This window comes from Myotis lucifugus, unplaced genomic scaffold (assembly GCF_000147115.1).
Source record: "Myotis lucifugus unplaced genomic scaffold, Myoluc2.0 scaffold_29, whole genome shotgun sequence".
NCBI classification, from domain to species: Eukaryota; Metazoa; Chordata; class Mammalia; order Chiroptera; family Vespertilionidae; genus Myotis; species Myotis lucifugus.
Genome location: NW_005871077.1, coordinates 15,488 through 37,112, shown reverse-complemented (window position 1 = coordinate 37,112; position 21,625 = coordinate 15,488). Strand labels below are relative to the sequence as shown.

General features: G+C 39.2%; 1 protein-coding gene across 1 annotated transcript in view; it reads right to left on the bottom strand.

Annotated features, from left to right (window-relative positions):
* Positions 1-15,436, bottom strand: part of ARMC4 (armadillo repeat containing 4) — a 137,747-nt gene extending 122,311 nt beyond the window's left edge. The window contains exons 1-6 of the mRNA XM_006086631.1: positions 15,266-15,436; positions 14,654-14,863; positions 7,009-7,251; positions 6,368-6,478; positions 3,019-3,173; positions 1,768-2,010 (exon numbers count right to left, since the gene is read on the bottom strand). Coding sequence (XP_006086693.1) covers positions 1,768-2,010; positions 3,019-3,173; positions 6,368-6,478; positions 7,009-7,251; positions 14,654-14,863; positions 15,266-15,373 — 1,070 coding nt within the window. The 5' untranslated portion in view covers positions 15,374-15,436. The remainder of the gene's footprint in view (positions 1-1,767; positions 2,011-3,018; positions 3,174-6,367; positions 6,479-7,008; positions 7,252-14,653; positions 14,864-15,265) is intronic.
* Between the last annotated feature and the right edge of the window lie 6,189 nt (positions 15,437-21,625).

Here is a 21,625-nt window from a genome sequence, read left to right as displayed (position 1 = left end):
TGCCACTGAACTGGAAGTTAAGACTGCCACTTTGGCTTCTCATGCCTCTAAATCAACAGGCAAAGAAGAGAGTTACTATGCTGGCTGGGGTCATTGATCCTGATTACCAAGGGGAAATTGGACTGCTACTCCACAACAGGTGTAAGGATGAATATATCTGGAATACAGGAGGTCCCTTAGAGTATCTCTTAGTATTACCATGCCCTGTGATTAAAGTCAAGAGGAAACCACAACAAACCCAATCCAGGCAGGACTAGTAAAGGGCCCAGACCTTCAAGAATGAAGTCACCCCACCAGGTAAAGAACCACAATGAACTGAAGTTCTAGCTGAGGCTAAAGAGAATACAGAATGGGTAGTGAAAGAAGGTAGTTATAAATACCAGTGACAGCCATGTGACCAGTTATAGAAACGAGGACTGTAATTATTAGAGTATTCCTTCCTATTTTGTTATAGCTGTGTATGTGTGTATCTTTGTTTCCTGCCCACTCTTATCCTCTTGTCATGTAACATGAGATGTATTTGACTTTATATCATAGTTTTTAAGTATTGTTAACTTTACATCACAATATTTAAGTTACAGGATATCAATAAGAGTAAGCATTGCCAAAGGACTTTGTTTCCTCTTCTGGGGAAATCATTAGCGAAATTTAGTTGTATTCAAGATAATTAGGCAGAAGTATAACTTTATTATCGTATTTATATAGCAATTGAGTGTGATTTAAGAAGTGTGTATGGGTGCCGAGTTGACAAAGGGTTGATTTAGGATGGCTCATTTTTATATGTCAACTTGACTGGGCTAAGGGATGCCCAGATATTTAGCCAAACATTATTCTTTATATTTTTGTGTAGGTGTTTCTTGTGATCAGATTAACATTATATTGGTAGATGTTGAGTAAAACAGATTATCATACATAATCAGTGGGCCTCATCTAATCAGTGAGGGCTTTAATAAAACAAAGACTAACCTTCCCGAGCAAGAAGAAATTCTGCCAGAAGACTGACTTTGAATTCAAACTGCAATTCTTTCCTAATTCTCCAGCCAGCTGCTGCTAGCCTACTCCATCAGAATTTGGACTTGCCAAGCCTCCACAATAACATGAGCCAATTCCTTAAAGTAAATCAATCTCAATCTTTCAATCAGTCTCCTCCCTCTCTTTTTCTCTACACACACACACACACACACACACACACACACACACACACACTGTTGGTTCTGATTCTCTGGGGAACCCTAATACAACAACGTTGACTCATATGGGTTTCTCATTTTCTGGATATATAATCTTGCTATTGTTCTTAAATTGTACCATATTTAAGTCTTCCTAATTAGACGACATTTTCTCAAGGACCAAGATCATAGCTTAATATCCTTTGTTTTTCCCTTCATCTATTCAAAGCTCTCCTTAGGTGCTCAATTGAAGCAAGAAGAATACAATGGGAATGCTACCTACAACTACCTAGGATCTCAGGTAATTAGATAATTCTTCCCTGGTATACAAAGAAAATATCTGATGATTAAAGTTTCTGCATGGGAAATTGATTACTGGGTATTTGAACTTCTAATATGCCCAGCCTCAGACCTCGAGCTCATCCAATGGAACAATTTGGCTCTGTAAGTCATGATTTTGTAACCTTGTGGTTATGTATATGTAAACTCTCTTTACTTTTTCATCATTCAATTTTAAGTGATGACACTATTCCATGATTACCCGAGTGTTTCCCCTAACATTCTCAAACAAAAACTTTCAGGCTGTAGGGCCACTTACGCCATATTTTCGGGATCTACTGCACATGCACCAACTGCTTTTGTGACATTGACAAGAAGAGCATGGTTTATTCCAACGAGGAGGTTCACAAGTGGTTGAATGCCACTACATTTCCGGACAATAACTCGGTTTTCATATTCTTGACAACATTCTCCCAGTGCGCCCACCACATTCACAAGAACTTCTTCGGGCTGGTCAGTTAAAAGTCCCACTAAAGTTTCAATGGCTTTGTATTCCCGAAACCTAAATTCATCACAAGAAAAGAGGTGGGAGGGAAAGAAAGGGGAGAACAATATTTTTTTAGGTATAAAGTTCTCTGATGATAATTAATAGTAATAATATTAATAAACATCAACTATATGCTCGTTCCATCCTTACAAAAACACTATAATGTAGATACTATTAAAGTCCCCATTTTCAGAAAGTTAATCTGAAGCTTGGTAAATAGCGTAATTAGCATCCACATCCACCCATCTGTGCCCTTAACCTCTGTACTATACAGCCTTTGAAACAACTACAACTTCTTCCAAATCTGAGTGGCAATGATTCCACTATGCTAAGGGCTGTTTCCCCATATTACAGAGACCATTTTACATAAACAAAGCAAAATAAGTCTATTTTGTGTTCAATTGGACATATGATTTTTGTTTAAGATAATCATCATGCTTGAGATAAGGAAAAGTTGCTTCAGAACATCCTTCATAGAGGGTGAGAACTCTAAAAATAAATGAAGAGATGAATTTGAACATTAAATTAAATCAAATGGTCATAAAGTTTACAAACACTTTGAAATTCAATGAAATCATATTTGAAAATGATTATCTTTAAGATTAATTGGTTAGTTGGCATTTAGCTGACTCATCTTGTTTATCTTCATAAAAGGGGAAAGAATGGAACCACTTCTATCTCTAAAGATTCAGTGGGAAATCCATCCCCTCAACCTTAATAGATTTCTGCAGGAAATATGAGAGATACTTTATGTTTAAGTGGCTACCCATATGCCAAACAGCCCACTCTCCTTGAAAGATTATGTCAGCAAGCCCCTGGGCCCTACTGAGGCACAGAAAACATGGGAAGTAGGGGTCTTCTATTTCTAAAAATTCATTAATTCTGCCAACCTAGTCCAAAATGTGCATCTATAAAACCTACAGGAGTAGCATTATTATAGACTCTTTCTTAAAATAGAATTAAATTACAAGACTGTTTTGGTGGCCTTATTTTTATTACAGAATATGGAATGCTTTTTCTTACTTGGTCACATTCTCTTTGCTGATGGAACATTTCCATATTGCCCCTGTGACAGCAGCCAGACGTTCTTTATTGTCGGTTTTATTGAGCAGACTGGCCAGGGGTTTAAGTCCTCCGTGCATCCTAACCAGGTCACGGGTATCTTCATCTTCAGCACACTACACCAAAAGTCAAGTGAGAGGCTAGCAGTGAGTAAGGCATATCAAGATTTCAGTGATTATGAAAGAGGCTGCTATTTGTACTAGCTATGAAACTTTTATCAGAGAGCATAATATTCTGAAGGCACCTCCAAGTAAAGCATAATTCTTCTCTATATTTGCAGCTATCTGACAATGTCTGTCTTCCTTTACATGGTTTTGGCAATGTCTAGCAGTTTCTACATATTTTGGCAATTCTCCAAAGCCAATTCTGATGTAGCCTGGGTTTCCAACAAGACAGAGGCAAAGGTTGGTTAGAAACTTAGAATGTCACACACATTTCTGCAGTAATGCAACCCAGAGTCTTGGAAAAACACAGAAGAGAACATAGATCAGTGGAAGGGATACAATCAAACCTTTAATGACCCCCCAAATCTAAGAGATGAGGAATTTCCCCAATGAAGTTTCTATGCCCAGAGCAGTGTGTCATATCAATAGCAACCAGTCACCCTTTGAAATAAATATGTGTTGCCTAGATGTTTTCAACTGATCATCCTTCTCAGGTTATAGAACCAACAATGATTAATTCAGTATAGGTTTGCTATTATCCTAAGCATACAGTCAGTCTCTGAGGCCACTGAGGCCACATGATACAGATATATATATATAATGCATCATCAGTGAGTGCCACAGGAAGAAATCCTCATCATAGTGTACCACAAAGCACCGCCATGTTTACCTTCTATTTGTGACTTTCCATTCTGGTTCAGTTGCAACTTTTAAACATTAATCGCTATTTCTAACTGTCCCTTAATGCTTATTCTTATGAGGCATATATACCGTCAAAGCTATATATCCTTGTTATGAGCTGGTTGCATGTCCTCAAAACTCATAAGTTGAAGTCCTAACCCCCATACGTCAGAAAGTGACCATATTTGAGGATAGTGTCTTTAAAGAAGTAATTAAGATTAAATGAAGTCATTGAAGTGAACTCTAATTCAATATGGCATGTACCTCTATAAGAGGAGGATATTAGGACAATGAGGAAAGATCATGTGATAACCTTTATCTTTCAGTGACAGTTATCTGTTGCTTAAGCCACCCAGTGCTGTGGTACTTTGTTATGGCAGCCCAAGCAAACTATTACAATACTCTATCAACATGTACCTCCTCTCCAACTCTATCATTTGGGTGCATTCTCACTGTACATTTTAAAATGCATTCCTCTAGGAAATCTATTCTGATTAGGGGGAAGCTAGCATGGCCAGTAGCCAGCCATATATTAATTTGTCTGGGCTATTTTTTTCTACCCCTTTATCATTTTAATCTGTTTTTTGGGATACATTAAGTCCTGACTTAACATCATCAACAGGTTTTGTGACTTTAAGTGAAAAGACATAACAAAATTTCACCATAGGTTAATCAATATAAATGAGTTAAGTTACTACATTATCTCATCAACATTATAATGAAACTAGAGGCCCAGTGCACAAAATATGTGCATGGGTAGGGTCCCAAGTGGCTGCTGGCTGCCAGCTGCCAGCCGGGGCCTTCCTTCATTCCCTCATAGAAGCAATCAAACTCCCAGTCGATCGAACTCCCAGTCATTTGAACTCCCGAGGGGACACTTTGCATATTAGGCTTTTATATGTATATGAAAATTTGTGCACTGAGGTGGGGTGTCCCTCAGCCCAGCCTGCACCCTCTCCAATCTGGGACCCCTTGAGGGATTGGGTCTAAATGGGCAGTTGAACATCCCTCTCACAATCCAGGACTGCTGGCTCCCAACCGCTCACCTGCCTGCCTGCCTGATTGCCCCTAACCACTCCCCTGCCAGCCTAACTGCTCCCTTGCCAGCCCTATCACCCCCAACTGCCCTCCCCTGCTGGCCCAATTGCCCCCAACTGCCTTCCCTGGCCAGCCTGATCGCCCCAAACTGCCCTCCCCTGATGGCCCGGTTGCTCCTAACTGCCCTCCCCTGTCAGCCCAGTCACCCCCAACTTCCCTCCCCTGCAGGCCTGGTTGCCCCAACTGCCCTCCCCTGCTGGCCTGATCCCCCACAACTACCCTCCCCTGCAGGCCATCTTGTGGTGGCCATCTTGTGTCCACATGGTGGCAGCCATCTTGTGGCCACATGGGGGTGGCCATCTTTGACCACATGGGGGCGGCCATCTTGTGTGTTGGAGTGATGGTCAATTTGCATACTGGGCATGAATAATTAGCATATCAGGGCTAATTAGCATATCCCTCTCTTATTATATAGGATAGATAGATAATGTTGAATGAAATGATGTTATCTGAAGACCTGCTGTACTATGTAATGTATAACTCACCAAAAATAATGAAGATTAAAACCCTAGCTAATAAAAGAGTAATATGCAAATTGACCATCACTCCAACAAACAAGATGGCCACCCCCATGTGGTCAAAGATGGCTGCCCCCATGAGGACACAAGATGACCAGCAGGGGAGGGCAGTTGGGGAAGACCAGGCCAGCAGGGGAGAGCAGTTAGGCGTCAATCAGGCTGGCAGGGGAGTGGTTAGGGGGTGATCAGTTGCAGGCAGAAATGGTTAGGGGCAATCAGGCAGGCAGGCAGGCAGGTGAGTGGTTGGGAGCCAGCAGTCCTGGATTGTGAGAAGGATGTCCAAATGCCCGTCTAGGCCCAATCCTGGTTTCAGAATTGGGCCTAAACAGGCAGTCGGACATCCCTCGAGGGGTCCCAGATTGGAGAGTGTGCAGGCTGGGCTGAGGGACACATCCCCCCATGCACGAATTTCGTGCACCAGGCCTCTAGTAAATAAATATATCAATAAAGCTGAAATACACATGCACACATGCACTCATCCATCCATATTGTCTTGGGAGAAGACAAATTTCCCAAGACCACTATATTTGAATGGGATATAATGAAAATCAATATAAAGGTACTATATATATATTTAGCTATTTTACACTAAGTAAATAATTTTAGCAGATAAAGATATGCAAGTGTCTTATATAATTGTAAATAATCAGACATGTTAGAGAAGCTTTCTCTCTGATCTATATAGGCATCTGTCGTTAGCATAGGACAGTGGTTCTCAGACCTCTTGGGCATGAAAATCCCTGGGGGTTCTAGTTAAAAATGCAGGCTTCTGAGTTCCATCCCCAGAGAATGAGACCGTATGCTTAGAAACATGGAGAAGAACAGGACTGTCCACAGGGCCCTCTGTACCTGGTAGATGGCCATGGCGCAGTGTTCCTGCAGCTGCTCATTCTCACTATTTAGGTTCTTTACCAGATTTTCAATTATCCTTTCTGCTTTGATTGCAGCTCGGTAGTTTTCCTAGTAATATGAATTTAAATATTTATGTATATATAATGTATGCACATAAGTATCTATTTAAAATTTATTAATAATTACACTAAATAAACTTTCTTAGCAAATACGCAAGTCCAAGGTTAACATATTGATATAACAATAAGAGAACTTAGTCAACATTTTCAAAAATAAATCCAGTCAGGGCACATACCCAGTTAACGGTTTCATCCCCTGTCAGTGACCCATATGGGAGGCAGCCAATCGATGTTTCTCTCTCACATCGATGTTTTCCTCTCTCTTTCCCTCTCCCTTCCTCTATCTCAAAAAATCAATAAAAACAAAACAAAACAAAAATCAATGAAAACATATTTAAAAATAATGAACCACACAAATACCAATGTAATTAACGTTCTACTAGTTTGATCTTCTCTTTCTAATAGAATGTTGGCTTCCTGAAAAAAATCCTTAGCAGTCATGATAACCTTACAAATTGTTTTTCAACTATGGAAATACATAGTAAATGAGAGCAAGGGAAGCAGAGCAGGCCTAGGTACCTCTGATGCACATTCTTGTAAAGTCCCCACCACCGGAATCAGCATGTTTTCATGAGACGTCTTCAGCAACCGAGCCAACAACGGAATGCCCCCAGCCTTACGAATGGCTTCTTTATTCGCATAACTCTTACTGCAGCTCCACAGTGCCAGCGCCCCACAGCGAGCCACTTCCACGTCTCTGGCATCATACAGACTCGACTGAGCAGGTTCTGCAGAATTATGTGCACAGTCGAGTAGAGCGACCTAAAAAATAGATAAACACAGTGTAGATGGGAATCTTTCCAATAAAACTTAATGCATCCCATAATAGGTACAGGGTTGCTACCAAACTTTCCTTCATCAAAAATAAGAATATTTTTAAAAATTGACTTTCATACCACACAGCAGTCAGTGAAAGCAAAGAAACAAAACCTTTCAAAACACCTTCCTTCAGATTTGGGAGCTTTTACAGTTCCTTCCCACAAGAAATTTAATCTCACCAAGACCGTATTTTCTTAATATGGCTCTAACATTTACATTAGTAAGATTTTTAAACCATGTCCTCAGCCCAGGTATTTCAGAAAAGTAGACTCCTTATAGCCATGAAAAGTGAATGGCCTACGCACTGTTAAAACCATGAGACACAGCCCTCTACCTGCACTACCAAAACCCCAAACAAATGGCACAGTTGCCGGGACCCTCTCTTTGCTTTGCAATAACCAAAGTCACTGAAGACATTAAAGACAGGCAGTTTACTAGGTGTACCAGTTAATAAAGTGGATTTTTTTCAATAGATGGAGTTACACATATGTTGATATATATGCAATTTGACATGTATGCTATTTTGTTGTATTGACAGCAAGCTTCAAAACTTCATATGTCAAATTTTCTGAAGATGTTAACATCATAGATATTTTTACACTTAAAAATGTGGAATTTTGTGCCAAAAAATAGCATTTGAGGGAAGTTTTAATTCATTTCCTCATTTTAAAGCAAAAGTTATATACTTCAGGAAGCTTATGGTGAACATGCTCCATCTCAAGATACTTGTGAATGCTGGTTTAAATGCTTTAAAAGTGATGATTTCGATGTGAAAGACAAAGAACATCCAGGTCAACTGAAAAAGTTTGAAGATCAACAATTACAAGTATTAGATGAAGATGCATGTCAAACTCAAAAACACCTTGCAGAAAGATTAAACATTGCTCAGAAAACCATTTCCAATTGATTACAAGCAATGGGAAAGATTTTAAAGGAAGGAAAATGGGTACCACATCAACTGAACGAAAGACAAATGGAAAACCAAAAAGTCATCAGTAAAATCTTGCTTCAATGGCTTGAAAGAAAGTCTTTTTTGCACCGAACTGTGACTGGCGATGAAAAGTAAATTTAATTTCAGAATCCCAAATGCACAAAATCATGGGTTGATCCAGGTCAACCATCAACATCGACTGTAAGGCCAAATCGCTTCAGAAAGAAGACAATGCTCTGCGTTTGGTGGGATCAGGAAGGTGTGATGTGTGATGAGCTTCTAAAACCAGGTGAAACCCTTAATACTGATCGCTACCAACAACAAATCATCAATTTGGACCACGCTTTGATCATAAAATGACCAGAATGGGCCAGAAGACACGGCAAAGTAATTTTGCTTCATGATAATACACCATCACACACTTCAAAATCAGTTAAGGACACATTAAAAGATCTTGCCTGGGAAGTATTAACCCACCCGCTGTATTCACCAGACCTTGCTCCTTCAGATTACCACTTGTCCTGATCTATGGCACATACACGTTCTGAGCAGCACTTCAAAATGTACGAAGAAGTGGAAAATTGGGTCTCTGAACGGTTTGCCTCAAAACAAGAAAAATTTTATTGGGACAGTATCCACAAATTACTTGAAAGATGGGGAAATGTGTAGCTAGCAATGGATATTACTTTGAATAAAGCACTTTTGATGTTTCTCTGGAAAGTATCGTGTTTTCTTTGATTACAAAATCTTCTGTTATTAACCAATACATCTAGTATATGGATACAGCAGTATGGCAGGGTGCCCCATAAAGAAGTGAAACAGGGCCTCCCAAAGCTGGCTTTATCATATTCACGTCTACTCCATTCTTCTCTCTCTGCAGACCAAATTCCAGGGATACTACCCACATAATCAAGAACACCAAAAGAAGAGGCTCTGATTTCTAATTTTAAATTCCTGGGAGAGATAGTTCACGGTAGAATCAGCATGAGTCAGGTGGACACCCATGGTCTAATTCAGTGATGGTGAACCTTTTGAGCTCGGCGTGTCAGCATTTTGAAAAACCCTAACTTAACTCTGGTGCCGTGTCCCATACAGAAATTTTTTGATATTTGCAACCATAGTAAAACAAAGACTTATATTTTTGATATTTATTTTATATATTTAAATGCCATTTAACAAAGAAAAATCAACCAAAAAAATGAGTTCGCGTGTCACCTCTGACACACATGTCATAGGTTCGCCATCACTGGTCTAATTAGTACAGGCCAAGGAAGGACATGGGTAAGGAGTATTTACATGGCTTTCAGGCACCTATTGGGGATAGGGTAGCAAGGTGGGGTAGAAATTCTAAGATAGCGGTATTGAACACATGGCAGACAGTTTAAAAGTTTCTATCTATTAGAAGTATTCCTCATTATCTATATAAAGTTCAAAATTTGTAGCTCATTGGATAAGACCCTGTGAGATGTCCATTATGCTCACCTCTCACTGGTCACCCAACTTCACCTCTTACCACACAGCCCTTCTCACCCTAGGACTGGCCTCATTAAGCCACTTGTGGTTTCCAAGCACTCAATGTTGTTTCCAGCTCTGGGCCTTTATCAACACAACTTCATCTTTCCTGGTGTGTCTGCCTGACAAATACCTACTCACCTTCCAAGACTCAGCAAAGGCAATATCTCCTCTCCAGCCTTTCTTGACCTTCCTCTTCCAAGTAGAGTCAACTGATTAGCCCCTCCTTTGTTCCTCCTCTATTCCCAGCACTGACTTCAATGAAATACCTAATACTCACCCTCTACTTATATTTTTGCCTATATCTCCTCTGTTCCACCGCAATGAAAGCATGATATGACTTTGGTCAGGAAAATACCTTTATTTATATTCATTCCACCACCTAGATCTGTATTTGACACACAATTCAATAAATGATTAAAATGGTTTTCATGGAAAGGGTCAAGTGTGCTATATATACAGAGGAACATGAAAATAGGCCACAGTGCTAACAGCATTAAATCCTGCAATATGTCCAAGTCTGTTGCATTCTTCCTGCTTACTCAGACTCTTCTGCACAGTCTTCTATCCGGTGTGCCTCTCCAGAGCCTGACCTATGTTATCAAACCCACTGTGGCCTGCCTGCTCTTGACCTCAGTTCTCTTGCTGGGATGCCATAACCAGCCTACAGTTCCATCTCTGCATTAGTGATCTCCCTCATTTCTAGTTTTAGTTGGGGACTCTATCCTCTACCCCCATAGCTGTCAAACCAAAAGTGGACCCCCCAATTCTAGTCCTTCCCAGATGTGTTCTCAACACAGTAATTATAAGTTTATTATTAGCTTATTCATCATTGTTTTTTCCTGTACCTACTTAGCTATTATTTAAAATTAAATTGTATGTCATTATCTTGACTAGATTAGTGCCACTGTTCAAATTTCAGGCCCCAAAATGTGATGTATAAGACTCCCATAAAAAACATATTTTTAGGTGTAGTCTACAGTTTCCTTTCTGACAATTCAATGAGAGTAGTGTCAGTGGAAAGCCACATCAGCCTGCCATATAATTTCATTAGTTAAGTAGAATAATGATAATCATAGTAATAATTACCACTTCCCCAAGATTTTATTATGGAAATTTTCAAACATACACAAAGAATGAAAAAATTATAAAGCAACTGTACAACAACATCCATATATCCATCATCTAGGTTCTCTCATAAACATTCTGTCATATTTATCACATAGCTAGACATCTATTCATCCATCAATCCATTCATAAGTCCACTTATTTATGAAGCAAATAATTATAATTTATACTACTCTAGAGATTACAAATAAAAACACAGAATCTCTTTTAGTAAATTTCAGAACACTTTTCACTGTGCATATATTCATATTAAATCCACATTAACTCAATATATAATTATTACCCCTTTGTATGTGTAAAGTATGGGACTAAGTGCTATGGATGACACTAAGATATATAAGATTTGGCTCTCATCTTAAGGAAGTTAAACTACAGAAGTGATGAATACAAGTTGTGGGAAAGACACAAGATCTGTCGATAATTCCTAAGGAGGGTGGAAATGCATTTCCATATTGCACTTTATTAAGGTCTTCCTGTCACGGCAAAGGTATCGAGCAGAATGATAACCTTTATCTTTCAGTGACAGTTATTGAAATAATCATCCTATCTAATAAAATTCAAAAAGGGTAATTAACCGTACCTCCGCTACGCTTCCCATTGGCTAATCAGGGCGATATGCAAATTAACTGCCAACAAAGATGGCAGCTGGCAACCACGCAGCTGAAGTGAGCAGGAGGCTTGCTTGCTCCAATGATGGAGGAAGCCAAGGTTCCCCGCCTGCCGCAGCCCGGCTCTGAGCCCGAAAGCAACAATATTTCAATTACAGAAGCTAAACAAACCCCAGATACCTGCTTTCAGGCGGCCGCGGCCTCAGAGCTGGGAGCGCCAGTGACAGCAACAATGTTTCAATTATAGAAGGTAAATAAATCCCAGGGAAAAAAAAGAAAAGAAAAAAAGGAGAGGCTGGGAGCTTCAGTCCAGGCCAGCCTGAAAACAGCCCTCAGCCCCTCACCCAGACTGGCCAGGCACTCCAGTAGGGACCCCCACCCTAAAGGGGTTGTGGCCAGCCTGAAAACAGACATCAGCCCCTCATCCAAGCTGGCCAGGCACCCCAGTGGGACCCCCACCCTGAAGGGGGTGTGACCAGCTGCAAAGAGCCATAAGCCCCTCACCCAGGCTGGCCAGCCACCCAAGCGGGACCTCCACCCTGATCTGGGACACCGTTCAGGGCAAACCAGCTGGCCCCCACCCGTGCACCAGGCCTCTATTCCTATATAGTAAAAGGGTAATATGCAAACTGACCCTAACAGCAGAAGACTAGGAATGACTGGTCACTATGACACACACTGACCATCAGGAGGCAGATGCTCAATGCAGGAGCTGCCCTCTGGTGGTCAGTTGCTCCCACATGGGGGAGCTCTGCTCATCCACAAGCCAGGCTGATGGCTACCAGTACAGCGGTGGTGGTGGGAGCCTCTCCTGCCTCCTCAGCAGCACTAAGGATGTCTGACTGCAGCTTAGGTCTGCTCCCCGCTGGCAAGTGGACATCCCCCGAGGGCTGCCGGGCTGCCAGAGGGATGTCTGAATGCCATCTTAGGCCCAATCCCCCGGGGAGCAGGCCTAAGCCAGCAAGTGGTCATCCCCTGAGGGGTCCCAGACTGCGAGAGGGCACAGGCCGGGCTGAGGGACCACCCCCCCAGTGCACAAATTTATAACCAGCCTAATAATAGTTTTTATTATAAAAGTAATCTACACTAAGAAAAGAGAAACATGCAAATTGGTGTCACTCTGCTACACCCACCAGCCAATCAGGATGAGTATGCAAATTAACCAAACAAAGATGGTGGTTAATTTGCATATGCAGGCGCGGAGCAAAGACTGAAGACGACTGAAGACGGAAGAGGCTTGGCTTCTCCGCTGCAGCTGGAGCAGAGAAGCCAACCCTCGCTGCTGTGGCCCGAGCAGAGAAGCCAAGCCTCGCTGCGGTGGGACCAACGGCCTGGGTCCCGGGTGCCGGAAGAAAACCAGTGCCAGCAGCCAGGGGAAGGAAGGCCTATTGCGGGAATCTTCATGCAATGGGCCTCTAGTACTTCTATAACAAACTGACATGTATTTGAAAATAGGAAGAAAATTTGGTAATCATTTCACAGAAAACTCCTGTCAACAATTTTCTGTGTTTATTTCAAGTGTCTTTTCTATAATTTTTAGGTAGGCCTTTAAAAATTGGGTGAGAGGTACCATTGTTTTTTAATCCTGTTATGATCTTATATTACATTAAATATTCATTTATCCTTTGTTCCTAAATAAACATCTAAAATACACCACTGATAACATTTACAGGGAACTCATACAACTTAATGAGAGGAAGATAAATGATCCAATAAAAAAATGGGCAATGAACTTAAATAGATACTTATCGAAAGAAGACAGAAGGAAGGCCAAGAGACATATGAGAACATGCTCAAAGTCACTAATCATCCAAGAGATGCAAATCAAAGCGACAATGTGGTACCATCTCACACCTGTCAGAATGGCTATCATCAACAAATCAACAAACGACAAGTGCTGGAGAGGATGTGGAGAAAAAGGAACCCTCTTGCACTGCTGGTGGGAATGCAGACTGGTGCAGCCACTGTGGAGAACAGTATGGCATTTCCTCAAAAAACTAAAAATGGAACTCCCATTTGACCCAGTGATCCCACTTCTAGGAATATATCCCAAGAAACTAGAAACACCAATCAGAAGGGATATATGCACCCTGTGTTCATAGCAGCACAATTTAAAATAGCTAAGATTTGGAAACAACCCAAGTGCCCATCAGCAGATGAGTGGATTAGAAAACTGTGGTACATCTACACAATGGAATACTATGCTGCTGTAAAAAAGAAGGAATTCTTACCATTAGCAGCAGCATGGATGGAACTGGAGAGCATTATGCTAAGTGAAATAAGCCAGGCAATGAAAGAAAAAATACCACATGATCGCACTCATTTATGGAAAATAAAGAACATTATAATGTGATGAACAAAAAGATAGATACAGAGGCAGTAAAGCATCCAACAGACTGTCAAATTACAGCGGGAAGGCTGGGGAGTGTTGGGGAGTGGGGGAAAGTGATCAACCGAAGGACTTGTATGCATGCATATAAGCACAACCAATGGACACAAGACACTGTGCCGGCGGGGGGGCGGGGGGGGGGGGAGGGTATGAGGGCATGTGAAGAGGGTAGGGGAGGCTGGGGGAAGGTCAATGGGGAAAAAAAATGGAGATATATGTACTACTATGTGTAATACTTTAAACAATAAAAAATAAGTAAATAAAATACACCACTGATAGAGCTTCAAATAGGCATTTCTTATGGATATACTGCAAATTATCTTATTAATCTCATATTGCAAAACAAGTGTTTTCAGTTGGCACTCTTATGGTTAACAATAAGATGCGCCTCTAACTGTCACCTTGGGGACAATCTTCATGGTGATATCACCACGTTGGAGGGAAAGGCTACCAGACTGCTTTCTACTGCACAGGCTTTCACCACCTCTCACCAACACTGTACACAGACATGAATGTATCCCTACGAATGTGATAGGTGAGAACTACAACGATTTTTAAAATTTATATTTATTTGCAAAGTAAGGCGGAACATGTGTTTTGCCACTTGCTAATATAAATACACAAAAATAATTTTCAAGGACTTGGTGTATCCAAAGAAGATTCTCAGAACATGCCCTGTGGTTATCTAATGTCTGGGAGTGGCAGGAAAGGACAGCATGGAGCTGACATTTCCATGCCAGCTGCTGTGCTGTTGCTGCTGATGTCAGTGGTACTCACCAGTTTAGTGATGCCCCCATGGTGTCTCACTGCCCACCTGGCTCTTCTAAACTTGGCAACATTCGCAATTGTCTCAGCTGCCAAACATTTCAGACTCTTATGTGGAGAATCAAGTATATTAACCATAATTGGTAAGCCCCCAAGGTCAACAATATTACGTCTGATTTGAGGATTATGACTGATTTCCTTCAGGATTTTTAATGAACCAATCTAAATGAGAAAAAAAAGGTTATAGATGAATGTGTGCTTAATACAGAACCAGTGCTATATTTTTTAAAATTCCAAGTCTACCAAAAATCCTTCCCCAATTAAGTTTTTAGAGAAAAAATTTCTATTTCTAGGTGTTACACATAGCCTATATATTTCCCTTTAATTATATAAACAAACACTCATCATTTAAAAACCAGACACTAATGAAAAGAACCAGATAGAAAAAAGAAAAGCAGAGAGATGAGAAGAGCAGCCAACAGTAGAAGTAGCAAGTTATCTTAGCAGTAAAAATAGCAGATAAGGCGAGAACCAGGCCGTAGGAGTAGCAGACACCTAGCACTAAGAAGAGACCATGAGAAGGTATAAGAAAGGTCCCTCATCCATTGTAACAAAGCCACTCACCTTACATTTGACTTCATCTGTATCAAGTAAATTGATTAAAACTTCAAGGCCTCCAACATCCCTGATTGCCAACTGGCAGGTCTCTTGCGCTAAGTTGAAATCCTTCATTGAACACAATGCAATCACTGTAGCTGTCTGATTTCCTCCCTATGAAAACACCATGCCACAGAAAGGTTAAATAAGATCATTCTCTACACAGTTATGACTCCATGAACGGGGAAACATGTCTCCCATACACATGGCACATTACTTTTTTTAAAAGTTCTCTGAGCAGGTTATAATGTGTTAAATGAACCGTGTAGAGCTAAAGCACAAAAAAAGCTGTTCAGTGTTATAAAACATTATTCCAATTAAGCATCAACATTTAAAGGTGGTCTGTGTGTTTTAAACAGCTACAACATTAGGTGGTATTAGTGTATTCAATATGCAAAGGGCAAACCTTGAGAGAGCGACTAAGGAATGTAAGTTTTATGCAGAAGTAACAGGCGGTTCCTGTAGTTCTCAACACTATGCTATGCAAACCATGTCTGAAAATTATTCTTACAAATATGCATATGGCCTTATATATGTGTGTACATTCTTACAACTGGGAAAACATGGAGAAAGGGAAACCATGTGGGAGGCAGTACAACAATCCATATTGAGAACAAAAGAAGGTACAGTAAAGGCAGTAGGGTTGTGAAAGAGGTAGCAATTTTTTTAAAAATTGAATTTATTAGGTGACATTGGTTAATACAATTAATAGGTTTCAGGTATACAATTCTATAATATATCATCTTGTATTGTGTGTTCACCACCCCAAGTCAAGACTCCTTCTATCATCATTTATCACCCATTTGTACTTTTTTGTAGCTAACGATTTATGTATGGTAAGTAGAGGGTAGTATTGCCTATAGATGTGGTCGGCAAACTGCGGCTCGCGAGCCACATGTGGCTCTTTGGCCCCTTGAGTGTGGCTCTTCCTAAGCCTTAGGAGTACCCTAATTAAGTTAATAAGAATGTACCTACCTATATAGTTTAAGTTTAAAAAATTTGGCTCTCAAAAGAAATTTCAATCGTTGTACTGTTGATATTTGTCTCTGTTGACTAATGAGTTTGCTGACCACTGCACCATCTTCGACATCCCCAACCCCTTTTCCCTCTGGTAATCACCATACTGTTGTGTCTGTGAGTTTTGTTTTTGTTTTATTTTGTTTTGCTTAATCCCTCCATCTTTTTCACCTCTCCCTACAACACCTCTCCCATCTGACAGCTGGCAGGCTGTTCTCTTTATTACTCTGTTTCTATTTTGTTTGTTAGTTTATTTTGTCCTTTAGGTTCCACATATAAGTGAGATCAGGTGATATTTATCTTCCTCATACAGGCTTATTTCACTTAGCATAATATTCTCCAGGTCCATACATGCTGTCGCAAAGGATAAGATTTCCTTCTTTTCTACAGCCAAGTAGTATTCCATTGTGTAAATGTAACCAGCTTTTTTATCCATTCATCTATTGATGGACACTTGGGCTGCTTCCAAATCTTGGCTATTGTAAATAGCGCTGCAATGAACAAAGGTTTACATATGTTCTTCAAATTAGTATTTCAGGTTACTTGGGATATATTCCCAGAAGTGGAATTGCTGGATCCATAATTAATTTTTGAGGTAACTCCATACTGCTTTCCACAGTGGCTATACCATTCTGTATTCCAACCAACAAAGCACAAGGGTTCCCTTTTCTCCACATCCCCACCAACACTTATTGTTGACTTATTGATGATAACCATTCTGACAGGTGTGAGATGATATCTCATTGTGGTTTTAATTTTCATTTCTCCGATGATTAGTAACATTGAGGATCTTTTCATATGTCTATTGGACATCTATCTGTGTGTTCTCTTCAGAAAAGTGTTTATTCAGGTCCTTTGTACACTTTTAAATTGGATTGTTTGTTTGCTTGTTTTTTGGTGCTGAGTTTCATAAATTATAAAGTTTGGATATTAACCTATCAGATACCATGTCATTGGCAAATATGTTCTCCCATTCAGTGCATTCTCCTTTTTATTTGTTGATGGCTTCCTTTGCTCTGCAAAAACTTTTTAGTTTGATTAAAATTAATAATTTTTAAATTTATTTTTTGTTTCCCTTCCCCAAAAAGATATATATAAAATAAAATATTGCTACAAGAAATGCTTTCTTCTAAGATTTTTATGGTTTTGAGTCTAACAATTAAGTATTTTATCCATTTTAAGTTTATTTTTGTATAGGATGTAAGAAAGTACTCTAGTTTCTGTGTGTGTGTGTGTGTGTGTGTGTGTGTGTGTGTGTGTGTCTGTCCAATTTTCCCAATACCATTTATTGAATAGACTATCTTTACCCCATTGTATGTTTTTGCCTCCTTTGTTAAATACCAGTTGACATAAAGGTGTGGATTGATTTCTGGGCTATCTATTCTGTTCCATTGATCTATACGTCTGTTTTTATACCAGTACCATGCAGTTTTGACTACTATGGCCTTGTACTATAGTTTGATATAAGGTACTGTGATACCTCCAATTTTGTTTTTCTTTTTCAAGATTGCTATGACTATTTGGGCTCTTTAGTGGTTCCATATAAATTTTTAGGATATTTGTTCTAGTTCTGCGAATACACCACTGGTATCTTGGTAGGAATTGTGTTGAATCTATAGATGGCTTTGGGTAGTATGGACATTTTAATGATATTAATTCTTCCTGTTTATGAACACCTTATATCCTTTCATTTATTTGTGTCTTTTTAAATTTCCTTCTTTGGTGCCTTTTAATTTCCCCAGTCTAGGTCTTTTACATCCTTGGTTAAATACATTCCTAAGTATTTTATTATTTTTGAAGCAATTGTGAATGGGATTGTTTTATTAGTTTCCCTTTCTGATAGTTCATTATTGGTGTATAAATATTAAATAAAATACACCACTGATAGAGCTTCAAATAGGCATTTCTTATGGATATACTGCAAATTATTTTATTAATCTCATATTGCAAAACAAGTGTTTTCAGTTGGCACTCTTATGTGTAACAATAAGATGCGCCTCTACCTGTCACCTTGGGGACAATCTTTGTGAATGGGATTGTTTTATTAGTTTCCCTTTCTGATAGTTCATTATTGGTGTATAAATATTAAATATGCAACCAATTTCTGGATATTTATTTTGTATACTGCTACATTGCTAAATTCATTTACCAGTTGTAGTAGTTTATTGGTAGAATTTTTAGGATTCTTTATATACAGATCATGTCATCTGCAAATAATGACAGTTTCATTTCCTCCTTTCCAATTTGGATGCCTTTTATTTCTTCTTGTGTGGCTGCTGTGACGGGGACTTCCAGCACTATGTTAAATAAGAGTTAAGAAGGCAGACATCCATGTCTTATCCACAATCTTAAGGGAAACACTTGTAGTTTTTCCCCACTGAGTATGTTGGCTATGGGTTTGTTATATATGGCCTTTATGACATTGAGGTATATTCTTTCTATTCCCAGTTTGCTGAGAGATTTTATCATAAATGGGTGCTGGATTTTATCAAATGCTTTTTCTACATCTATTGATACGATCATGTGATATTTATCCTTCATTTTATTTATGTGGTGTATCACATTTATTGATTTGTGGCTATTGAACCAACCTTGCATCCCTAGAATAAATCCCACTTATCATGGTGTATGATATTTTTAATGTATTACTGGATCTGGTTTGTTAATATTTTATTGAGAATCTTAGCATATATGTTCATTAGAAATATTGGCCTGTAATTTTCTTTCTTTGTCATGTCTTTATCTCGTTTTGAAATTAGGATAATGCTGAACTTGTAAAATAAGCTTGGGAGTCTTCCCTCCTCTTGAATGTTTTGGAACAATTTGAGGATAGGTATTAGTTCTTCTTTGGATGTTGAGCAAAATTCACCTATGAATCCATTTGGTCCAGGACTTTTGTTTGTTGGGAGTTTTTGATTATTACTTCAATTTCACTAGTTGTCATTTGTTTAATTAGATTCTCTGAATCTTCTTGATTCAGTTTTGGAAGATTGTATGTTTCTAAGATTTAATCAATTTTGTCCAGATTGTACAATATGTTGGCATATAGTTGCTCATATTTTCTTACAATCTTTTGTATTTATTTGGCATCAGTTATTATTGCTCTTCCTTCATTTCTTATTTTATTTTATCTCTCTTTTTTCCTTGGTGAGTCTGGTTTGTCAATCTTGTTTATCTTTTCATAGAACCAGCTCTTGGTCTCTTTAACCTTTTTTATGTGGTTTTTTTTTTTAGACTATTTCATTTATTTCTGCTCTGATCTTTATTATTTCCTGCCTTCTACTCACTTTGGGCTTTGTTTCTTATTCTTTTTTCAAGTTCCTTTAAGCGTAAAGTTACATTTTTTATTTGAGATTTTTCTTGTTTTTTGAGATAGGCCTGTGATGTTATAAATTCCCTCTAAGGACTGCTTTTGTTGTGTCCCATAGATTTTTGGTTGTTGTGTTTCATTCTCATTTGTTACAAGGAATCTCTTGATTTCTTCCTTGATTCATTGTTAATCCATTTATTATTTAGTAGCATGTTATTTAGTTAGCCTCCGTGTCTTCGTGTGTTTTTTGAGGTATTGTTTTCTTGTTTTGATTTCTAGTTTCATAACATATGGTCAGAAAATATGCTCGATATAATTTCAATATTCTTAAAATTACTGAGACTTGTTTTGTGTCCTATCATTGGTCTATCCTAGAAAATGTTCCATTACACTTGGAAAGAATGTATACTCTGCTGCTTTGGGGTGAAATGCTCTGAAGGTATCAGTTCAACCTATCTGACCTAGTGTATCATTTAAGGTCATTGTTTCCTTGCTGATTTTCTGATGGAAGATCTATCCATTGATGTCAATGGGGTGTTAAAATCCACTACTATGACACTCTTACTGTCAATCTCTCCCTTTATGTCCATCAAAATTTGCTTTACATATTTAGGTGCTATGTTGGCTGCATGAATGTTTACAAGGGTTATATCCTCTTGTTGGAATAATCCCTTTATCATTATATAGAGTCCTTCTTTGTTTCTTACTATAGCCTTTGTTTTAAAGTCTATTTTGTCTGACATAAATATTGCTACCACAGCTTTTTTTCCCCTTTCCATTTCCATGAAATATCTTTTTCCATCCCTTTACTTTTAGTCCATGTGTACTTTTCAGTCTGAGGTGGGTCTCTTGTAGACAGCATATATATGGGTCTTGTTTTCTTATCCATTCAGCTACCTTGTGTCTTTTGATTGGAGCATTAAAGCCATGTACATTTAAAGTGATTTCAGTTAGGTATGCATTTATTGCCAGTTTATTCTTTATATGCAATTCTATTAATAACTGGTGATAATGTAATGGGTAGCTGAAAGAGAAAAAGACAAAGCTTCACTTGACCACCTGACGTTTATAGGCAAATAAGTCATACACTGCATTATATGGGATATGGAAGCCGAAGGCCGGTTCAAACACCTTTGCTGTCTGCAGTTACCAAGAAAAAATGTCTCCAATTCGCACAGGAACACAGGATTGGACAGTCGAGCATTGGAAAAAGTCATGTGGTCCGATGAATCACGTTTCCAGTTGCATCATGCAGATGGCAGAGTGAGAATTTGGTGGAAACAGCATGAAAGCATGCACCCCACATGCATGAGTACAACCTTTCAAGCTGGTGGGGCTAGTGTTATGGTTTGGGGCATGTTTTCCTGGCATGATTTGGGCCCTTTAATTCATGTGGAACAACGTCTGAATAGCACAACAAAGTATCGTTGCTGATCAAGTTCATCCTATCATGTTGATGGCATATCCCAATGGAGATGACTTCTTCCAACAAGACAATGCGCCATGCCACGGTGCTCGTATTGTGCAGGAGTGGTTTCAAGAACATGAGGGAGACTTTACCTTGCTTAGGTGGCCCCCACAATCACCAGATCTCAATCCAATTGAGCATTTGTGGGACAATCAGGCAGCTGGTTCCACAACCATCAAATCTCACAGAACTGGACAGTGCTATTCAGGCATGATGTCAGATTCCTCGAATCACCTTTCAACATCTCATGGAGTCAATGCAAGAATAATCGCCACAGTACTGAAGGCAAAAGGTGGCCCAACAAAGTACTGATGGGGTTGTCATAATAATCTGGCCACTCATGTTCAAATATATCCCACATTCAAAGGCTGTTAAATCGCATAGTTGACCCATATCTTCAGAAAAAAATCTCTTCTACTGTCCTGGTAAACAACCTGTTTGCCTATTTATAATTGTCTGGCCCTCTAGCAACTTCAGTGCGAAATTATAGCTAATTTGTCTACAAACATCAGATGGTCATAATAATCTGGCC